General features: G+C 38.2%; 1 protein-coding gene across 3 annotated transcripts in view; it reads right to left on the reverse strand.

Moving 5' to 3' along the window:
- Positions 1-351: 351 nt before the first annotated feature.
- The window catches only part of PCDH17 (protocadherin 17), a 189,054-nt gene continuing 165,713 nt past the window's right edge, over positions 352-23,692 (reverse strand). For all 3 annotated transcript variants that reach the window (XM_066581421.1, XM_066581412.1, XM_066581428.1), the window contains one exon: positions 352-2,990. In XM_066581421.1, coding sequence (XP_066437518.1) covers positions 2,308-2,990 — 683 coding nt within the window. In that variant the 3' untranslated portion in view covers positions 352-2,307. The remainder of the gene's footprint in view (positions 2,991-23,692) is intronic.

Raw genomic sequence — 23,692 nt, forward strand, 5'->3', positions numbered from 1 at the left:
GAAGAATATTTTATAGCATTAAAGCAAATACGTGTTCAGGTTCAGGATGCATTTTGACCTGTCCAAGCTTATTCAAGTGATATGTTAATGCACATTTCACATAGAAATAAATAGATTACATATGTCTCATATTAACGACATCAACAATCACAATAGTGAACTACCTACTAGGTTTTTTCATAGTCCTTCAATAATAAACAGGTAACATAGAAGAATGTCTTGCATCCTAAATAGCTGCTATAGGATATAAGATGTTCTTCTGTGACATCATTATTGAAGGACTATGAGAAAACCCGGTAGATAGTTTACTATGGTGATTGTTGATGTCATTAATATGAGACTTATGTGAGTTATTTATTTCTATGTTAAGGCTCAGTCACACGGGCGCATCGGCACCCGTACACCGGTGCCGATGCGCCCGTGTGACTGACAGTTAGAAGACGGACGTACCTGAAGACGGACGTCTCTCTGCAGCGCTGATGAAAGAGCACATGACCGGCAATGGAGCCGGTCACATGTTCTTTCCTCCGGCGCTGCAGAGAGACGTCCGTCTTCAGGTACGGCCGTCTGCTACCTGCAGTAATACGAGCGCCGATGCGCCCGTGTGACTGAGCCCTTAGACGTTATTTGAGAAAGGCTGGAAAGGCCAAAACACATCCTGAACATGTATTTGCTATAAATCAATAAAAGATTTTCAGCAGCAAATGGCAAGTGCCAGACTTGTTGATCTGCAATGTCAGACAGAACTCACGGACAAAGGTGCTGCTGTTTCCGGAAAGGGGTAGAACCGTTTTCCTAATCTCATAAACCCATTTAATTTTTTTCAATTGTGTGAATGCATTTCAATAAAGATCCATATTTTATTTGTAACTTTATTCATGTAATTCAAAATTAGTGCTACTGATATGATCCAAAATCGGTGTCAGTACGGGAGGAAAAAAAATGTTTCTAAGGCTTTATATGTTTTGTTCTTTTTGGTTTTCTCATATGGGCTTAAATGTAAACTTTTTACAATGGCATGGTTGAAGAACATGTTTGTTTCTTGCTCACCTTGCTCTGACAGTCCACTTGAACACATTTTGAACAGATTATGTACCACTGCAGTTTTAAGACCATACATTTAACAAGAGACTTAGCTCTGAGGCGCTGCTTCCCATACTCCACAGGGGAAGAGGAAACAGGAAAACAAAAACTCATAGAGTTTGACATCTACTGAGGCAACACTTGCCATTTACGATATAAGCCCAAATATTTTTTTCTTTTTTTTTTCTTTTTGCAACACAACTATATATTAATTTAATAAAATACACAATATAGCTCTTATACACTCAACGATTTGGCTCATATGCACTAAAATTGCAAATAAATCATAAAAATATGCCATTTTGATGTAAACACATTTAAATCTTCTTACATTTGCACATTTAAATGGTGATGTGATATTTGCTTCAATGAGTAGGACATTTATTTTCCTGAGCAAATTTTAGTGTCCACAAATTAATAGAAAAAACATTTTTATGATGTCTCTATTTAAGTATTTTACCTTTAAATGGTAAAAATAGTTTTCTTTTTTAAGAACCCCATTAATAGAGGTTGCCAAACATAATTATCTCTCTATATAGATATTCAGGTTTGAACATACTGTAGATTTTTTGTAGGACACTAAAATTCTTTTTTTCAACACTTTTCATTTTACATAAAGTGAATTAGCTTATGCTAGTGCAGGACACAATAAATCGACTATATAATTTTTATATATTACTATGTGTGGCATGGAAATGGACTACATGACACGGACATGTTGTACTGAAATGTTTTGGAATGTTGTTCATTTATATAGAAATGTTTACCACAAATGGGTGTTGATGTTTGGTGCAGCTAGGACTACAGCAAAATTAGTTAGGACTTTAATTAGAAGCTAGTGATGCTTGTTTAAAATCCACACATAAATTAGTCAACCCTGTTAATCAATGGGTTTTTTCCTCAGCAAATGAAAAGTCACATCAACTACATTAGGAAGTTGCACAACTTCAAAAGTAGTTCCGAATTCTGTTCCCTTGTACAACAGATTGTCAATATTTACTACAACATATTTTTCTTGACTGCGTCCAATAGAATTTTTTTGTCAAAATAAAGCCAGTGTAATCTGAATAACAGAAAAAAACAGTACAAGATTTGGGGGCACTTTAAACGTTCACTTAGAGCCACAGAGCAGCATCCATTCTCCATCTTCCCTACAAATGTGCTGTTCCAAGGGAAAACTGTATTAACTTGACAAAGGCAAACATAATAGCCTCCCCGTTATTCTCACTTTCTTACAGCCACTGGTTCACTTCCTCGACAGTCTTGTAAAAGCTTATCAATTTCTCTCACAACTTCCTCAGCATCTACAGATTCTCGGCCCAAATCACGATTTGAATGCTCCAGATGGTCTAAGACAGCGTCCATTTCACTTGAGTCTCGGCTAACTCTGGAGTGCACATCAGCAAACACATGAGCCATGGGGTCTGATGCAATATATTGATGGTCCTTTGTCTGTTTACTAGGTGATATGTACTGACTATCAGAAGACAGGTATTGATTGGTTGTTTCAGCCAAGATTCCTGATTTTATTTCACAGCCATTCAATGGTCCCTTAGTTGAGGCACAAGGCTCAATGCATGTCTTGGTTGGGCTGCTTGATGCAGAAGGAACCTCTTGCAGAAGAGGACTCAGGGCACGCTTGGCTTTTAAATATGGTTTTACATTGGCAATGAGAATAGTGTGCTCTCTTTTGTCTTTTCCAAATGTACAAAAGGTCTTTTTTCCAGTGGGGTTTACAGTTTCATAAGTCTCAGTCTCAACGTGAGCTTCAACAGTTGGAACAAAGAGATTTGTGCGATAATCTGCATTTTCCACCTGGTTTGTTGTGGGAAATTGTGGCATCCAACACCTGTCAGAATGACCGAGTACTCTGCATTCATCTGTACAATTAACACACTCCTCTTGCTCTGCAAAACAGAAAAAAGACAAAAAGCTGACTTTAACATGCCAAACAATCTTCATACAAGTGGCAAAGCTTAATGTACAAATGCCTCCTTGAGAACTATACAAAATATTTAGCAAATATAGTCAAACATACCATATCTACTATATTTCCTTCTATTCCCTTCTAATGACTATTTGGAATATAACAGCACATGGGCTCTTTCACAACATTTTTTCTCTGTGTATTTAAATGCATGTAAGAAATGCCATACATTTGAAATGGTTTCTTTTTTTAAATTATGTTTTATATAAGTGGTTCTGCTGACATTTTTTATTTATGACAGTATGTATAGAATTTCTTTCTGTTGATCAAAACGTTCTATAGAAGCCTATGGAGGAAAATGGCAGAAAAAAATTCATAATAAGAGCATGGCACCGACAACAAAATATTGTAGCATACAAAAAAGTCACAAACCAAAACAGTATGGCAGACTAAGACCCAATGTCCATGGGCAGATTTGAATTGTGGAATCCGCGCAGGGCACCAGTGCAGATGATCTGTAGTATGATCTGCCCATAGAGAAACATGGGCATCCACAACTGAATTAAGCATGCTGATATGATTTGCAGACCTTTAGGTGTGGAAATCAAATTGCAGAATGCTCCATTTCAGTGCGGTTCTTGCAAGGATGGCTACCATTGACATTGCGGACAGGCATCGGATTCTGCGGGAAAGCAGTTGTTTGAAAAAAAACCCTCTACTGTGCATGTATGTCGGTGAGCCATCCGGTGCTTCCGTACACATCTGCAGTACAGAAAAAAAGAAGACCCGGACAGGCAAGCAGAGTCCTCGGCCACGGGCAGGGTCGGATTCTGCTGTAGGCTCCCACATGCGGAATCCAACTCGCCCATGGACATGAGCCCTTACTGCATGAAGCTAATTACAAGAAACATTATCATAGAAACCAATCGCAGCACGTTTCATTTTCTAAGGACACTATCAAATATAAAAGCTGTATATGAAGCGTTGCAATTTAAAAAAAACTGTTTTTCTTTTAGGTAGTCTCATAAATCTCCCCCACTGTGTACGTAGACTTTACAATATTTTACAATAGATTTTAAAATAACATCTGGCCACAACATTTTGGAAAAAAAAGGAAAACAGAAAAAACACCACCAAAAATGCATTAAACAATGTAGGAAATGTATTATTTGATTTGCTCAAGTGCTGTGGCTAGAAATTTGGACGCTAATCATAATTTCCCTAAAATTTGCAACTTTTCTCTCCACTCTTGAAAAGCAAGTGTTAAGCCAGAGAATAGCTTATAGTAGGCTTCCATTTTTCTAGCTTTAAGATAGACCAAAATTTACCAAATTTATTAAAGTGACACTCGGGTGAAATTGTTTTTTATTCATTATGTAGCCAGCCTCCCAGTATATATAAGTTAGCTAATGCTACCTTGGTTGGTTATTCCTTTCTATATGTAACATCTGACCTCTTTTTCCTCAGATGGTCATGTGATTGCAATACTGACCAGCTCTGATTTACTTAGGTTTATGTATTCAGTTTCTAGTCAGTCTGTGGTCTAGTCAAAGTAAATGCTTAAAGGCGGAAATACACACTCTTGTCATAATTACTGATAATGATCACACATCTCCTGTCACACAGGTATTAATAGAAGATATCACAGCTAATTCTTCTGATACTTATGGTCTGTAGCATATTTAAAATACTCTAGAAGATAATAATAATTAAACTGTCCATGCAGCAGGAAGAAATGGTATAGCTTTTAGCTAATGCTATGCTGATGGATCATGGTATTAATGTAAAAGTGAAAGCTAAAATCTCAGTATCAAGATGGTGGCTAATAAGTATCAGACAAGAGGCTGGACTGCATGTAAGTGACTGAAATATACCGAGGCAATTTTCAGAGTGTGATTGGCAATCAGGTGAGGGAGGGGGGGGGGGCAAGGATGGAAATGTTTGTTTTTGTTGGAGTAGCCCTTTAAGAGACATGTGCATTTTAATAAGTTTAGAGCATTTTAATACAACAGACATATATTTAGGGCTAACATAATAACTAGAAGTCTTATTAAACCTCTCCAGACTAGTCTTTATGATTGTAAATAAAGCTCTAAAATTGCTTGCTTAATTTTCTAGTCTTGAAAAGGGTACTGAATATTTAGTATCAACGGTATAACTTCCAATGAGGAAAGCAATGCTAAATCTATCAGGCCTATGAGATTGTGTGTTTCATACTGTGCCAAATACAGAAACTGCCACTTGAGTCAACTTTTTCTGCCTGTTACATATTCCTCCTGGAATCTGTAGTTCTATGAGTTATCAAGAGCACACTTCCACATGTGTGAGATGATTGAGCGGCTGAGTGTATGGATTGCTCTAACCAGCCAATCACCACTGGTCTGTGCAAATAATTTGCTGCCCCTTTTGTTTTAGGGTGCTAGACATGTATCCATGTTTCCTTTCCCTCTCAGTACATGGTGCCATGCATGCTGCTTGTTTGAGTTGCTTCACCCACTTTTCCTGAAGACTGTCTGGACACCTTATCTCCCTGTCTGCATGTTCTGCAGGCCCCTTTGATCAAGAGCAACCTCCAGACATCTGATGTCCTGTAAATTTTCAGGTGATATCTGACACTATGTTCCTTTTACATCAAATTGGTGTCTGACGCTCTTGCCCCTTTCTCGGTTTGTGGATACTTTAACTATCTCCTATTTATCTATGCATACATAAGGTTCTGAGTGGGGTTTCCTTATTTCTGAAGGTGTGGACTACACTTGGTGTGAACAAGATCCTGTTCAGTGTGTGTCTGAAGGTGAGACAATATTAGGTGTAAACAATTATTTGTTCTGTGTGGTGATTCCTTTATGTTACAGTCACTTGATGTGAACAGGGGTGTGTTCTGTGTATCTTGGTAGAAGTTAACTACACTTGGTGTGAAGTGTCCTGTCCAGTGTGTGTTATATTGTATTTTTCTTGTCTGGTGCTTCTACTTATTACCCTCTAGGGCGAGACAGTTAGCCCCTAAGTTCTAGCATTGGGCCATCCCTAAAGGGACAATTGCTCCGCTTGTAGGTAGGGTTCTCCTTTCCTTTGTTGTAGTTGTCATGTTAATGTAGGAACTCACAAGACAACAAGGACTCTTGACGTGGGCTTCTGAGCTTAAGTATTTTGGCCAAAATATAAACCAATACCTCAAACTTACATAGTATTTACATTTGTGTGGTTGTTTAGTGCATTGGTAAATATGATGTTATCTGATGTGTTGTTGGGTCTGATGTGGCTATTTTCCCTGTGGGTGTTTGTAAGCACATCTGGCTTAGGCTTGTTTGATGTTGGTGTCCGGTCATAAAATTTGTTTCATTAGTTTTGGTTGTTGTTTCCATGGCCTGCACGAATGTAATGCCTTTGCAAGATCCCATTTTCCCCCCAGTAGTTATGCCAATTTTCCGGGTGGAAAGAAATTGAAGCAAATCTATTTTTTGCTGTTCAAGGCCGTATGTTAGGAGGCTGTCCACCTTTTGATCTGCTGTGAAGCTACCATGCATGCTCATGTTCAGTAAATTTAAGTAATATATACTTTGAAAAATAAAAGGTTTGATAGATGCAACTTGTCAAAGGAAAATTAAAAAACGTGATGAGCAAAGCAGATTATTTTATGTTCATTTAATACTCTTTTATTTCAATTACATCTTCCTTTATGTGCTGCATTCAGTATAGAGAATGATCGCCAAGTTATTTTCTATTATTTGATAGACCAAGTTTTATTTTTTTATGTACTGTGTATAATAAATTAATATAAATAAGAAAGAAATATTTTATGTGGAACTAAATAAATGATAGCTCATGGCTTTGGCTTTATTCTCTGTAAGAATGGTGCTGAATGGTATCCTCTAATGCATTAAAGTAAAAATAAATGAACAGTATACTATAGTCTGTGTTCTTCAGCGAGGAGTGAATAATTGATATGCTTTCCTGTACCACAATCCTCCTTGTTAACATTTTTTACATTTTAAATTACATTGAACACAATATGCCCTCACCATTTATGTTTCACAATGAAATAAATAGCTGCAGTTAGCTTTTGTTAAAGTACTTAGGGAATATCTAAAATTCACTTCATTATATATAAGTAGTAATCATTTCAACACAAGCACGATGATATTCCCACTTTCACTCATTTTATAACACATGACATTAGTGGAGGTGTCCCCAAACCCACCTGCTGTCATATTCTGAGTGTTCTGCAGCACCATATCAATAGTTTATGCAGACATTGGGGAAGATTTCTCAAAAGTAATTGAAGGGGAAAGAGTTTCCTATAGCAACTCATAAGTGCAAAAGAACTCTAGAAAAGTAAGGTCGATATCTGATTGATATGAGCTGCATTTTAGCATTGGCATTATGACCAAAAGACTTGAACTCTCTGTGGGTGAAGAAAATGAAGCTTAGTTCACTATAGAAGTCTACAGTGATCAAACTTTGGGTCACATTCAGAGCAAGGAGACTGGGCCTTGTGGCTGTTACACTTCTGCCAACGAGTTCCATCTTACCAGCATTATGGCCCCTAAGGCAAAGCAGTATAATGAGGCCCCTACAACAACTACTCATAGGAAAAAACAGGGACAGCGTCAAGAAAACTCAGGAGGACGAGTGAGTTAGTAACCGGTGACCTAGACTGGAGAACTGGAAGTCTAAGGCTCTAGGGTCCATTTTCCTCTTGCACTGTAGACGTTCATAGTTTTTGGTCATAATGCTAGGCTAATTTACACTAGAAAGTTCATAGTTTTTGGTCATAATGCTAGGCTAATTTACACTAGAAAGTAACCAGATGATGTACTATGCTTCACAAGAGGATCCACACATCCATTTGTCAGGAAATCTCTCTTTTTATTATAGACATTATGGATAATTTACAATAGGAATTATGGGTAATTTATAAAAGGAATTATGGGTAATTTGAAAATGAAACAGAAAGTGACAAAATTAAAGTTTTCATACATGGCATAGATATATTGGAGCCAATTCTATATCCCGCCACACAACATTATCATATATGATAGAAGGTACATTGAAATATTAACATACTTAGATTAGTATGGGGCTCCTATGCTTAATGGGCCCCATGGGCAATCATGCCCATGGATTAACATGGCACTGCTGCCACATTTGGCTGCATTTTCGGCATCTGAATGCTACCTCAGTTTTGATAAATCCCCTCTAATAATATCTCTAAATTCTACTGGTGTTTTAAAGACCTGCCTGAAATAATTATGGAGGACTTAATAGTGATCATGCATAAAAAAAACTGAAAAAAATAAACAACCAGATTTTAGTATTAATTTTTAAAACTGCATAGAAAGAGATAGACAGGTTGACTCCGACAGTTTTCTATGGGCAACAAAGCCACATTTTATATAAGACTGTTTTGATACATGAGACCCATTATATCCTCATTTAAAACCTGTGTCCAGATCTATTTTAAATGTACTAAAAGACAGAACAGCTAAATCATTAGAATAGCCTCTTATCTGACATGGCACTATTGTCTAATTTAAGCAATATATTCTACACTTTTCAGAAAGGCATGAACCAATATTCTTTATGAACCTATTTTATGCTAGTTTCACAAATTGTATCTTTTATGGCTTTTTTGCCTTAACATTAACACAGAAATCATAAAGTCAAATTTGGTTGCATGTGACTTTACTATATGATGTTCAGGTAAGGCTGGTTTCACATCCGCATTGGAGACATTGTACAAGGTCTCTAGTGCAGATCCATCCACATATTCCTGACATACTATGCAACATATTGCGCTACTTTGTCTGGGAAAAATATTGGACAGCATAACAGAAGCCAGACTGACCCCTTTGTAGTCTATGGGGTTCAGAAGATGCTGCTTGGTGCCATCATAGGAGAGATTCAATAAGGCAGGAACTCTATTTTCCTGTTTCCATAATGGAGCAGGGAAAAAAAGTCCAAAAAGAGCCCTTAAAAAAGTTGTGCCAAATTCCTAAATATATAAGTACCTCAATCATTTAGAAACTGTATATGCACATAAACTGTGCATGCACAAAACCTTCTGTGCTACCTCTGCACAAGATTCTGCACCCCTAAAGCTCTCATAAGTCTGGCCATTTAAGAGGCCAGTTTGGGTAGTCCTGCGTTGGAGAATACATGACCTATGCTGATATAGTGAAAACTACGTTTCCCATGAGTAGAGGTGCTTGCTATGTGCCTCCCATGTACCACATTATTAGTCATAGCAGTGTATTCTCTACTACAGTGAAAAGTGCAACTGAAATTCTACAGCAGTTGCAGTGAAAGGCGCGTGGAGAACATTTTTAAAATCTCTCTATTTACGCTGCAGGTCTATACTGTGGATTTCAACCCTTAAAATAGAAGGGTTAAAATCCACAGCATTTGCACAATTAAAAATGCGGTCACTTTTTTTTCGACTGCAGAAAGCCCACAGCACATATGTGCTGTGTGAAGGTACCCTTATGAAGTATTATCATATGTACAGATAACACCCTCCTTTTGAGTGTAATTTGTCAGTAGGACATAAATCAACAGCTGCTATTGCATCTGGTAGCCGTTTAAAGTTTTATATTAGCAATCAATTAAGCCAAGAGGAATCATGTGGTTGCAGCTGACAGAGCAGTTCTTCCTGGTAGCAGGGCTTGAATCCCCTCCTTCAAGCAAACTAATACTCTGATTGGTTAATCGAGTGCCATGTCAGCCAACGAAAGACAGCTCTCTATTAACCAATCTCAGACATTCAATGATGTTATTCAATGAATGGCTGTGATTGGTTAATCGAGCGCCGGCTTTCATTGGCTGACGCAGCGCTCAATTAACCAATCAGAGCATTAGCTTGCTGGAAGCAGGCTTTTCAAGCCCCAATACTAGGAACAACTGCTTTGTCGGCGTGCTCAAGGACACGGAAGCCTGCAACGACAGAGACCAGCACAAGGGACCCGAACGCCGGCTGCTAGGTAAGTATTAGAAGACACACCTCTGCCCCCCAGAAAATAAGACACTGTGCCTCTTTTGTGTGCCATACCTATTCCAATCATTTTACGCAGTATGTAATTTAAGATACTTATGCTATGCTGATATAATCACTTTTTAAAGAATCTATACAGCTAAATGGAGCCTTCATGTACATTTGAAAAGACTCAAATTTCTCAAATTCCACAGAGAGACTAAACCCTATTCTTCCATACTCCCATGCCAGGATTAAAGGGACTTTATTGTTCAAATGTATTTTATTGGATTTGCAATAAACCAGCAATAAACAAACGAACCATTACATCAAATTAGACTCGACTTCTATGTATGCTCCCATTAACTAGAGTGTCGATGGAATTTACCATTAGCGTCTGCCACCTCGCACAGTGTGCATCCCTCCGAAAGGGTCTCTAGCATTGTCGTCCATCCCCAATGATAAATTAAGGGCACAAAATCAGCAGAGAGATATAAGCATGCAAGCAAATAATGGTATGTCATCAAACTTAAAGTGATAGTAAAACAAAGGGCAAAATAGGGAGGGAAAAGGGGAAGGTTAACATCAGATTAAAGGGACTTTAATAAGTGTACCTGGACACACTAACTTATCTTTACCAGGGCAGGTGGTGAGAAAAGGTCATGTACTCAAGTAATAAACAGAATTCATTCCCGTAATAAAAGTTCTGCTGGAGATTTGTTGCAGACATTTCTTTGTTTTAAATTCTGTTTTTATTAGATTTACAATAATATAATATAGATCAAAGCAGGTTCAAAACATTAACCATAACCTTTTGCATATTATTAAATAAATGCTAGATTGCTCTTAGTGGGAAGTGGGGGAGGGAATAGGAAGGGTTCAAGGGTGAAAAGAAAAAGGATTATATTGCAGAAATTTTTGAGATTGCGCCCTTCACCTGAACAAGGCCTGCAGAAATCCAGATTGTTAGTTTTAACAAATGGCCTAAAAAACCTCTGAACACAACAGCCAGGGTAGCCTGGAGTATGAAAATATCCAATCTGGCTGTGCCATGCTGCTTCTGCAGCTCTTATGGATGTAAATGTCAGTTTCAGAAACAGCAACGCACAGCACGCTACATTGTAACCATAACCCTGGCACTTCAAAACAGCACATCTCGCTGTGCTACACTGTACCTACAACTCCTATTCACTACTGTTAAGCTGTTTCCATACCTCCCAACCACTCCCAGTCACCACATACAGAGGAAACAGGGTCAAGGAAGGTGAGTTCTACAGACAGGTGCAGGTCTCAGTAATGGGGCTCACATCTATCAGACTTTTATGGCATATCCTGTGTATATACCATAACTGTCCCAGATGGAAATAGTGCTTTAATTGTAAGGCCAAATCAAACCTACCAGTTACCTAACTAAGTACCAATTTATCTATGACTTCTGAATAATGCATAAATTGGAGCAAATTGAACATATGATTTCATACATATAGTAGTATTTTTAGTAAAAAAGTTGTATTTTGCTTGTTTTCCACTTTTTTATTTAAAAATTCTGTGATAGTATTGTAGCTGAAGTACATCAGGCTAATATGAAACACACTACTATACAAATTGTATGCAGGGTTTTTCTGTAGCGCTTTTTATCACTTTTTTCAAGCCTAAATCAAACACACAAGAAAGCTGCTCTATATAAAAAAGCTACCCAAAAATGCATGAAAATCATGGTGTCTTTTACAAGCCAACATAACCCACAAATTAGGGTGTGAAGGAAATCCTTGAAAACATTTTCTGCTTCCTATCTTCTAATGTTATTCCTCCTATCAGGATATGCATGTGTGCAGATAATATTATAAAAGAATAGACATATTTGACTGTAATGCACATTAAAGGCAGCATATTTAGATAAATGTTCTCTGTTCATTTTTTTTGGATTTGGTTGAGATTTTTAATTTAGATTGAAGAGAAAAAGGAAGCACTCTGGCTACGGTGATGGGTTACATCAAATGTTTTCTCTTTTTATGCTCATTTGCCTGTTACTTGATAGAAAACATTCTAAAGGAAACCACTGTAGTATAGTAACTCCATGTGAACACTAAACTATGAATGTATAATGGGATTTCTGCATAACAAACATGCAGGTTATCACTAGGTCACAGATGGCAGCAAAACTTGAAAATGAAAATGACACGTTAAGCATTACTGAATCATATAACAGCTCCTGTCTACTTTGTTATTCCATCACAAATAACAGAACACACTCTAAATTTATGGAGGGCACATTTCATTAGTATGGAGACGTACCGTGTCACCGGGGAACGCCTCTTGCCTGACCTTATCATGCACATGCTGTCACCTTTTAATCGCTAATTCACATAACCTAGTGGCTAATATAAGTAAAGAAAGAAAAAAAAATCTGAAAATTGAGTTAAAAATATATCATTAATAGGATAGTGTTAATCATGTTATATTTAGACATGAACTTGAGCGTATTGTTTTTAATTGACCACTTTGCAAAAACCTAAAAAAGAAAATTGCAAAATCATAATAATAATAACTATTATTATTTCGCCTTACAAGAACAGGCGATCAGGACTAATGTGATAAAAGCCAGGGTGGAAAAATCTATAACAGCTGCAAAATGCCAACTCTGTAAAGAAGCTGATGAAACAATCGACCACGAACTCAGCTGTTGCAAAAAATTGCACAGATTGAGTACAAATAAAGACAAAACTGCCATCTGCCCACAATAAGAACTGGTGGGACCATAGGCCCGGAAAAATGGTTAAAAATGAAGTTATAGAAATGTTCTGGGATTTCTGTTTGCAAAAAGACAAAGTCTTGGTCTATCATAACACGCCCAATTTGACTATCATTAACCCAATGATGATCGCACATATGTCTTTTGACGGCAACTGTTAAGAGTTTTATTCTGATGCACTGTCTTTTGATGGCGGCTGCATCAGAAAACTAGTGTGGGTCCCCCATGCCAGGGAGAGCAGGTACTTGGCTGTCGGGATCCTGTTGCAAACAAACTATATAAATTTGGTTTTGGCATAATCACACTTGCCAGCAGAATGAACTAAACATATTATTTACACTGCACAGCGAAAGCCGTTAAAAATAAAAAAAAACATGATAGAATTGCAAATTTTGTTAATCTTGCCTTTAGAAAAGAAAGAAATAAAAAGAAATAAAAATGTTATATGTTCCCAAGAGTTGGATACCCCAAAATGATGTCATTAAGATACAACTGGTCCTGCAAAAAACAAGACCTCATATGGCTATGTTGATGGGAAATTTTAAAAGTTATGGCTCTAGGAATGTGACAATAAAAAGAAACCTAAAAAATTACTTGGATGTTAAAGGGGTTGTCCCGCGCCGAAACGGGTTTTTTTTTTTCAATAGCCCCCCCGTTCGGCGCAAGACAAACCCGATGCATGTGTTGAAAAAAAAAAACGGATAGTACTTACCCGAATCCCCGCGCTCCGGTGACTTCTTACTTACCTTGCGAAGATGGCCGCCGGGATCTTCACCCTCGGTGGACCGCAGGTCTTCTGTGCGGTCCATTGCCGATTCCAGCCTCCTGATTGGCTGGAATTGGCACACAAGACGGGACGGAGCTACGAGGAGCAGCTCTCCAGCACGAGCAGCCCCATTCAACACGGAGAAGACCGGACTGCGCAAGCGCGTCTAATCGGGCGATTAGACGCTGAAAATTAGACGGCACCATGGAGACGGGGACGCTAGCAACGGAACAGGTACGTGAATAACTTCTGTATGGCTCATAATTAATGCACAATGTACATTACAAAGTGCATTAATATGGCCATACAGAAGTGTATACCCCAACTTTGTTTCGCGGGACAACCCCTTTAAGGTGCAAATAAGTTTCAACAGTAAAGGGTTAAAAAGAAAAGGATGTGGCTCGTCAACATTGCTATGCCCAGTGATGGCAGAGATGATGAGAAACAATAACAGAAAATGCCCAAATATGAAGATTTGATGGGTCAAAATACAGTGTTGCTGGCAGTGGTGGTCCCAGTGGTAATCAGCTCACTGGGTGCTGTACTCAAAGACCTCAATCGACAGTTGAAACAACTGAATACCCACAAAATGAACATCTGTTAGTTACAATAGTCCATACTGCTGCGATCTACACACATTTTATGCTGAGTACTTGGGTGGTTCCTCAAGTATCATAAGACAAACCTCCAAACTGTGGCTCATGCTTCTGTTGTGCTGCTTTTTTGTTATAAATAATAATAATTTGATAGTATTATTTCACTATTTTTTTCTAATATTGACCTTTATTTGGAATCACATGATATGCCATGAATTCATATATATTTATGCTATGGCTACTAACATGTCCTCTAAATGCAGATTAATGAACTCTTAATGATCTATTGGAATATTGAAGAACACAGCAAAAATAGTTTTACTACTTACATCACTTCGATTACATGCAGAACTTCCCTGCTCCGCATGCTAATGAGGATATGTATGGTACATTTTAAAAACATGTTCACTTCTGAATTGAGTAGTGCCCATCAATTAGACACCAGTGCTCAGGTATAACTGCAACATCTGCACCCTCTTTAACTACACTGCATTTCTACCTCTAATGTTATGCCACTTTCAGTGATTACACCCAGCAGAACCTGTTGACCAGTCAAATATACCGTCAGACTTACACAGCTGTATACTAACAGATATAAGGCCAATCAGGAAATGTACACATGTAGCAGAATGAAAATATCTTATCATTCTATATAAACTCCCTTATCACAATATTCCATGTGTGTTAAAATATCCTTTCATATCTAAAGCCAAACTCAAAACATAATATACAAAATGAAAGTTTGCAAAACGTGCGTTGGGCAGCAGCATCTTGAGTCCTAACATCGGTACAGTAACTTCTTATATACTAGGTTGTGCTGATGAATGCTGAATGAGAACATTCTTTGCACCATTCACTTTCAGTGTTAATATTTGCATCAGTATTTACAATACTATTTAAATGTATTCTCCCATATATTCATGGTTGCTTCCAGCGGTTCTGCCACATCCATGTGGGATCTCAATTTTATGATGTGTATTTCTTACTTTGTAATAAACTTTATATGTTAAAGATTACTGATGCCACATGGCTCATATATGTTTTGTATGTTTGCATATGCAATTGTTTGCCTATATATTTGCATTTGTATAAAAAACGTATAGATGTAATGATAGGAATAGTTGGCAACATTTTTCAATATAGTTAGGTCCGTGGGATCCCTATGTATTCCGAACTAACACATGCCTACAGAATACGTTTATGGCTTACATTTTGCCATTACAGTCTATGGGCCCATCAGCATATATGGCAGGAGAATTTCCTGCTGTATATGTCAAACATGGTGTAAATCAAGCCTTAGTAATTTTGACTGCATTCACATCAGTAATTTCCTCATGTCATCAGGCAGTACAGTTCTGTAACAAGCCCTGTATTTATTATCTGCTATATTCAAGGATCAGAACTGGCTAAAATTCTCATTTACTTGTCATATAGTGTATTTTGTCAGACAAATACACAGGCAAATAAACATTTGAATATAAGACAGTAGACAGTAAAAGCCAGGGAAGAGCCTTATGTCCCAGAATCATTTTACACAGATGGAAATGAATTTTGAAAATCTGATAGCTGCTGCAGAAAATACAGTAAAAACAGCAATATAATAATCTCTACACAACACACCTGTTTTCCAGACATCCTGTATATGCTTTGCCTATGCTTGTACATTTCTATATATATTTATTACATTTTTTGGTTTCTGCTATGATATTGTAGACACTGATGGTATTTACATGTCCTTAGTCTAATTCATTGTTAATAGGTTTTACAGTTTTCTATTAGGCTTCATGCAAACGAGGATATAATACAGCATTCATTACAGACCTGTAGGAACTGTGAAAGTCAAAGAGTTGTCCAGGCATATTCATTTATATTCTATCTAGCCATTTCGGAGTAGTCTTTGCCAATAATGGCTGACACTAGTCACCAAGCTTTCCAGAGATTCTAAATCTATATTGCTAAGTAATTATATTGATACATCAGCATTTATTTTACTGCACTGTATGTTATCAGTAGTTTGGGCAGTTCCTTAAGATGCACATAGATATTAGAAAGCTTTCTGCAGAATGCTCGTTTAGCCAACAGCTTTCTCGCGTGACATCCCCATACTTATGCATTCTCACTCTGATGAGTGTATATGTGTTTTGAATGTACACAAGGGAATAAAAACTGCTGACGCACACCTACTGCAGTGAATTAACTCCCAAGAAAAAAGGATCTTGCTGTTGAAATCCAACTGCCTAATCCTTATCTACCCAACATATGCCATTGGGGAAGAGTTGGGTGATCGGCATATACATTAGCTAATTGGCCAGGAAATCAGTGGGTTCGGCCAATCTATATCGAATGTCTATGGCCACTCTCTTTCTGACATTGTTGGAAATTAAGATACAATAGTTCAAAATACTCCAGATAAAATTAACCCATCAGTCAATAGAATTGTATTGGTTTATAGAGAAAAAAAGTAAATTTAACACTAAATGCAATGTTTGCTTATAAAGTGATACATAATTATCTGGACAAAGTAATGTAACACATGTCGTTGTAATCTATGGTTGCTACTGGGATGAACATAGATATACAGTAAAAGATCATATACAGTGGGTCTGGAAAGTCTTCAGACCCTTTTGCTTGCTTACATTTTGTTATGTTGAGGCCTTGGGCAAATTACAAAAAAGTGTTAATTTTTCCCCCATCATTCTGCTCTCAAAACCCCATAATGTAAAAACAGAATGTTAGTATTCTTTGTTATGTTTTTTTATGAAAAACTAACATTTGCATTAACATAAGTAATCAGACCCTTTGATATGACACTTGAAATATAACTCTGGGGGTCTCCCATTTCTCTTGATAGCCTTTGAGATGTTTCTAAACCTTGATTGGGGTCCAGCTCTGGTGAATTCATTGGACATAATTTTAAAAGACACACCTGTGTGTGTATATAAGGTCTCACAGCTCACAATGCATATCAGAGCCAAAATCAAGCCATGAGGAACAAAAAAATCCCTGTACAACTCAGAGACAGGATTGTGTGAAGGCACAGATCTGAAGAAGGCTACAAAAAAAATCTGCTGCATGAAAAGCTCCCAAGAGCACAGTGAGTACCAGAAAGGTTAAAAAATCAGGGTTAATCCACAATCTCGATGCATATATACATATGCTGTAATCAGAGGGGAAATAAAAAAGGAGGGAGGTGGGAGGGAGGAGGAATAAGGGTTGAAAGTAATGATGTGTACAAAAATTGAAGCAAAAAAATGTCAAAGATTTCTAATATCCTCTTTTCATTTTGTTGTTATGGGGTACTAAATGCAGAATGATAGGAAAAAACTTGATTTTTTTTTTATTTGTACAAGGCCAAAACATAAAAAAATTAAAAAGTGAAAGTGTCTGAATACTTTACAAATGCATTCTATCTCTCCAGCTGTTGCAAAGCTACATCCCTCAGCATGCTGGAAGTGGTATTATTTTTAACAGCTGGAGAGCCACACTTAGGGTATGTTCCCACATCGTAGAAGTGCGGAATGCTCATAATGACTATTGTACACCAAATTCTGCATCACAACTGCAACGGAAAGCATGTCAAAATTTGCACAATAGGCGCAGACTTTCACGCGTTTTTCTTGTGGACCTGCAACAGATTTCACCCTTTTAGTTGAATCAAAAATCACATCTAAATCGAAACCTACAGTGCAGATTCAGACTTGTTTTCTGTTGTGATTCGGACCTTAGTGTGGAATGTCTGCCCCGCATTCCGCTACATGGGAATAGACACAATACGTGTCTGATTTCACTAACCTCTTCTAGGCTTTATCACGGATAAGATGCTATATAGTACTATAATACTTTAAGATAGCCTACTGTAGATGCTTCATATAAACTATTGTATATCTAAACATATGTTTCTGCTATCTCTATGTGTAAATGTCTTCCCATAAACATCTGGTACACATTTCCCTTCTATCCTGAAAATATGTTTCAGGATTTCGAAACAATAGCATAAAAATAACAGATTTGAGATGACATTGTCCAACTTTATACAATAGTAGGCACCAACTGTTGTCTCAGATATAACAGATTCTACAAAGCACCTAGAGCTTTTCTATGGGACCGTATATTAACTACAACAGCAAAGAACATAGCATAACGCCACAGATGGTTTTCATAGAGGAAGTAGAAAGTTTCTCAAAATATGTCTTTTATATATTCAAACAATGTAGAGACACTTAATTGGGTTTTGATGACAGGATGTGTAATTTTCTTGCCAAACAGATTTTTTTCTCCATTTTGCCCTATATCGTCTTACAGATTGTAAACAATATAGTGACTTCAGTTACAATACAGTAGGATGCAATTCTCAGGAGCTAAAATTACAGCAACAATTGGTTTAGCCAGATGGTATCACTGATAGAGCTATTATATTATTCCGCAGCACACAGACTTGGGAAGTCACAATTTTCTAAATGAATTACTGTACTGTACATGTTCAGCATCCCCTACCAGCTACAAGTTAAGTAAGTTTATTCACACATTAAAAAATACATCACAGCTCAGTCACACGATTCATATATAATGTTCATATATTACTTTATGTTTGTGATACTAAACAGCACATTATATCAAAATCAATAGGCAAAAAAAACAAAAAACAACTGTATAATAAACATATAGTGTTGTTGGATGCATGAATTTACAAGGTCACGAAAATGATACAAATTACCCTAAATCTGTGTAAATGAGATATGTGGCAAGATATATTTAGAGCAACTTATTTGACATATTACACACTTTACTTTCTTCATACCAACTCAGGGCTGGTGTACAATTACAACAATTAGTCAGATTTATCAATGTATTTACTTGTTTTTTCTTTGCATAATAGCATTGAAACATATCTGGTCCCTATGCCCCTCTTGCCAACTCCACTACTTCATAAAGACACTGAAAACAATACAGTATCGTGATGACTGCGGGGAGACTGGAAAAACACTCATATGGTGCATCACGTCTTATCTTAGGTCAAAACATACCATGCTGCTTTACTAAATTTGAAGGATTTTTTTTTACTACTGTTTGTCACACCTTTTTTTGAGACATTTTATAAAATTGTTGAAGCAGCTATAAAAAGTGTGACAATTTACAGCATAATTATCACACATTTGTTAAGTGAATCTACCCTTTGTGTAAAACAAAGATGTTATTAATAAAAAAAAAATGCAAATGGTAAAATTACTGACTTCATGTAATATAGCATTAGTATAAAAGGGCATGGGTTGACTTAGAGCAAAAATTCAGTTGTGCCCCCAGCACTATTGTTCTGCACTAGAGATGAGCGAGTGTACTCGCTAAGGCAAGCTACTCGAGCGAGTAGTGCCTTATGAGAGTACCTGCCCGCTCGTCTCAAAAGATTCGGGTGCCGGCGGGGGAGAGCGGTGAGTTGCGGGAGTGAGCAGGGAGGAGTGGGGGGGGAGAGAGTGAGAGAGAGATCTCCCCCGCTGCTCCCCGCCCCCCGCCGGCACCCGAATCTTTAGAGACGAGCGGGCAGGTACTCGCATAAGGCACTACTCGCTCGAGTAGTTTGCTTAACGACTACGCTCGCTCATCTCCATTCTCCACTAATATGCTAGACACTATGAGAGAAACCTGAAAGACATTGTAGAGAATGAAGTCGCTTACAGGTATTGGTGTATAGCACATTCTGGAACTTTATTCTTCTCCTATAACAGATTAGAACAATGCATAGTTGCAATGGTATGTAAATGCCAATGTAAATGAGCCGATGCGCCCGTGTGACTGACAGTTAGAAGACGGCCGTACCTGAAGATGGCCGTCTCTCTCCAGCGCTGATCATAGAACACATGACTGGCAATGGAGCCGGTCACATGTTCTTCCTCTGGGCGCTGCAGAGACGGCCGTCTTCAGGTACGTCCGTCTGCTGGTGTCAGTCACACGGGCGCATCGGCGCCGGAGCACGGATGCCGATGCGCCCGTGTGACTGAGCCCTCAAACTGTGTGTAACATTTATATTTGTTTAGGGTGGTATAAAAAAGACATTTTTTTTACTGTTCAATATGTGGTACTGGAATGTCGTATGATGAACACTAACACTGTGGCAGAGTTTCCATCACGTATATAGGCCAGTGCTGCAGTTTGCTGCACAAGTGGTAGTTGGGATCACTGCTGTACAGAGAAACACTTTGCAGGAGCCACAGAGCTAAGCCAGAACTATGGCCGCTTTAGCTTCAGGAATGTCAATCACAGGATTAATGGGGATCCTAGCAGTTGAACCTCCACCAACAAGAAATCACAAAGTGATGCCAAATTCTAGCAGTGGACCATTATTTTCCATGGTGGAAAAGTGTATACATATAGATATGGATAGAAAGACAGATAGATAAATAATGTGGATAGATAGATAGATAGATAGATAGATAGATAGATAGATAGATAGATAGATAGATAGATAGATAGATGATGTGATATGTTTATGTCTTATGAGGGTCAGAGGTCTCCAGAAGACTCCTTGAGCATACATGTTTTAGGTGGCATTAGTGTAAAGAGTTCATGATGTAGCCACCTGGTACACAATCAAATGATTGACCCTGTCAAACAGGTGCAGTAAGTACTCTTATCTGATTGTAAAACCAAGTTAGCAATCCCCTTCCCTTCAATCTTTACTGTATCCAGGGCATATGCCCCTCTTTCCCCCTCGGTACGCCCCTTTAAAGTGGCTCCTTGAAAATAGAAAAAAAGATTTACTTCCTTGCTAAAAATAACTGCATCAAGTATTGTTTTTTTTCTTCAATTTAATTAAATGGGGCTGAGCTAGAATACCAGATATAGCCCATGGACAACAGTGGTGCTATTCTTATGAAAAAGTAATAACTATCTTTAAAATTTGTAAGAACCCATTCCAGAATAGTCTGCAGAAGCAGAAAAGATAGAACAAGCATTCTGAATGCATATAAACGTTCTACACCCAGACGACACACATTCATTCATGTGTTATTGGGTCATCATCGACTGCCAGTCCTTATGAGTATAGCTACAGTATAAGCCCTAAGTCAGACAAGCGTTTTTTCGCGCGATTTGCGCATGCGCATGCGTCCGGCGATTTTTTAAAACCATTGCTTTGCAATGGTATCGGACACATGAGCGCTTTTTATGCGCTTGTCCGATAAATTATAGAACAAAAATCGCAGATCGCACCTATCTGCGATCTGCGATTCCTGTTCTCTTCTCTATATGCGCTCAATGGGGCCGGCGGCAGCAGCGCCGACCCCATTGAGAACATATAGAAGACAAATCATTCTTCTCTGGCATAGCTGTAACAGCTGTGGCAGAGAAGAACGATGTTTGCCCATTGAATTCAATGGAGCCGGCAATAAAGCCGGCTCCATTGAAAGCAATGGGCTGCCGGCAAGCGCGGGATGAATTGTTGGGAAGGGCTTAAATATATAAGCCCTTCCCTGCAATTCATCCAGAAAAGTGTTAAAATAAAAAAAATATACATACTCACCTGCTCCCGGCAGCCGGAGTTCCCCGCGGCCGGCCTGCAGTGGGTGTGAAGGGGGTGTGAGTCAGACCTGCCCCCTGATTGGCTCAGCGCTGAGCCAATCAGAGGCAGGTCTGACTCACATCCATTCATGAATTCATGAATGATTTGTCTTCTATATGTTCTCAATGGGGTCGGCGCTGAATTCATGAATGGGTGTGAGTCTGACCTGCCTCTGATTGGTTCAGCGCTGAGCCAATCAGGGAGCAGGTCTGACTCACACCCCCTTCACACCCACTGCAGGCCGGCCGCGGGGAACTCCAGCTGCCGGGAGCAGGTGAGTATGTATATTTTTTTTATTTTAACACTTTTCTGGATGAATTGCAGGGAAGGGCTTACATATTTAAACCCTTCCCGACAATTCATCCCACACTCGCCCGCAGCGCATTGCTTTCAATGGAGCCGGCTGTATTGCCGGCTCCATTGAATGCAATGCGCTGGACAGCTCCGGCCCGTTTCTAATGAAACGCGGCTAGGAGCAGATTTTCGGGCGATTTTCGGGCACCGGTCACGAGATTTGCGGATGCGCATCCGTCATGCGATCCGCAAATTGCGCGAAAAAGCGCCCGTCTGACTAAGGCCTAAAGTGGAAAAAATAGAAAAAGCACAGTTTTGCTAAGAGCTGAAACAATACATATAAATTTGCCTTTTAACACTACAAGGTAAAGAAGTGGTTATGACAAGCGTGAATCAATGGAAGACATGCAGGCAATGATACGGTAATAGCCGGATGAACACTATAAGATTTTATGACGTCTGCAAATTATAATCTTTTGCCAACAAACACATAGTTTTTAATCACAAGAAGCTATTAATTTACAATTTCCATTAGTCATTGGTAAACATAGCTTCTAATTGCCTTGTACCATTTCATATGACATGAAAGAAATTACAGTAATTCAGTGTTAATAATCTTTGTATATAAAACTGACATACAATACAAACTACAGTTTCATCAAATTAAACATGCCATAAAACTAGGAGACAGATATTGCACAGGGTAAAAAAAAGGTCTGCCACATTTTTGTTTATAATTCAATATTCAATTGAAAACTTTTATTACTCATTCATAGTATAGACAACATAATATCAACAATCTCTAAATTAGATTCAAACCCCTCTATATATATATATGTGTGTGTGTGTGTGATCTGGCTCATTGTTAGAAAATGATAGCGCTATTGTTAAACTTCTGGGAAGTTAGTTCTCAGCTCCCTACTATATCTATAAGTTAGCATACTTTTTTGGCACATTGATGTGACTTGTCTAAATGTTCATCACCACATTAAACCTGCCTAAATAATGCTTTTTATGGATATCACAATATAACTTCTGAATGGACTTCAGACAAACATGTTTCATGAGTTGACAAGAATCATATTGATTTATATGGAAAGCTCAACACACCTCAAAATCCTTATGGACTCTAGTCTAGATTATCATGTCCAAACCTGGCATTACCTGAAGATCTACTGACCCTCTGGTGGTTTGGTTAAACCTTTGCTGGGAATTATAAAAATGGCTGTCACAGCTCAGAGAGCAACAAGAGAAAAAGTTATCATTATAAACTAGTGAAATAATATTACAAGTTTTGGTTGACAGATTATTGGAGATGAACTGGTGATGGCAAAATTTATTCTGATTGCCATATTTGAAGTCAGGAAGGATTTTTTTTTCTCTGAAGATAACTGGCTTCTACCTCATGGAGGTATTTGCCTTCCTCTGCATCTACATTGCAGGATACTACCATCTATGATTCTGTCACTCCAGGTTATTAGACCCACAGATGGGCCCAGACTTTCAGTCATTAAACAAGTGCACTCATGTGAAAATGGCCTTTGGTGGTTTTCCAATGCATGTGTTTATGTACCACCCCCTGAGAACTTGCACTGTATTAGTTTAATATGGTTTTGCCTTCCTTTTTTTAAGGGACCAGAACACTGTCCATTTTGTCCTTCCTGGTTTGTAGTAAAACACAAGAACTTTAACGAAACATGACTCATTAGCATGAAACAAACGGGAGTAGATTCCATATTTACAGCTATCTAT

This window comes from Eleutherodactylus coqui, chromosome 1 (genome assembly GCF_035609145.1).
Source record: "Eleutherodactylus coqui strain aEleCoq1 chromosome 1, aEleCoq1.hap1, whole genome shotgun sequence".
Lineage (NCBI taxonomy): Eukaryota > Metazoa > Chordata > Amphibia > Anura > Eleutherodactylidae > Eleutherodactylus > Eleutherodactylus coqui.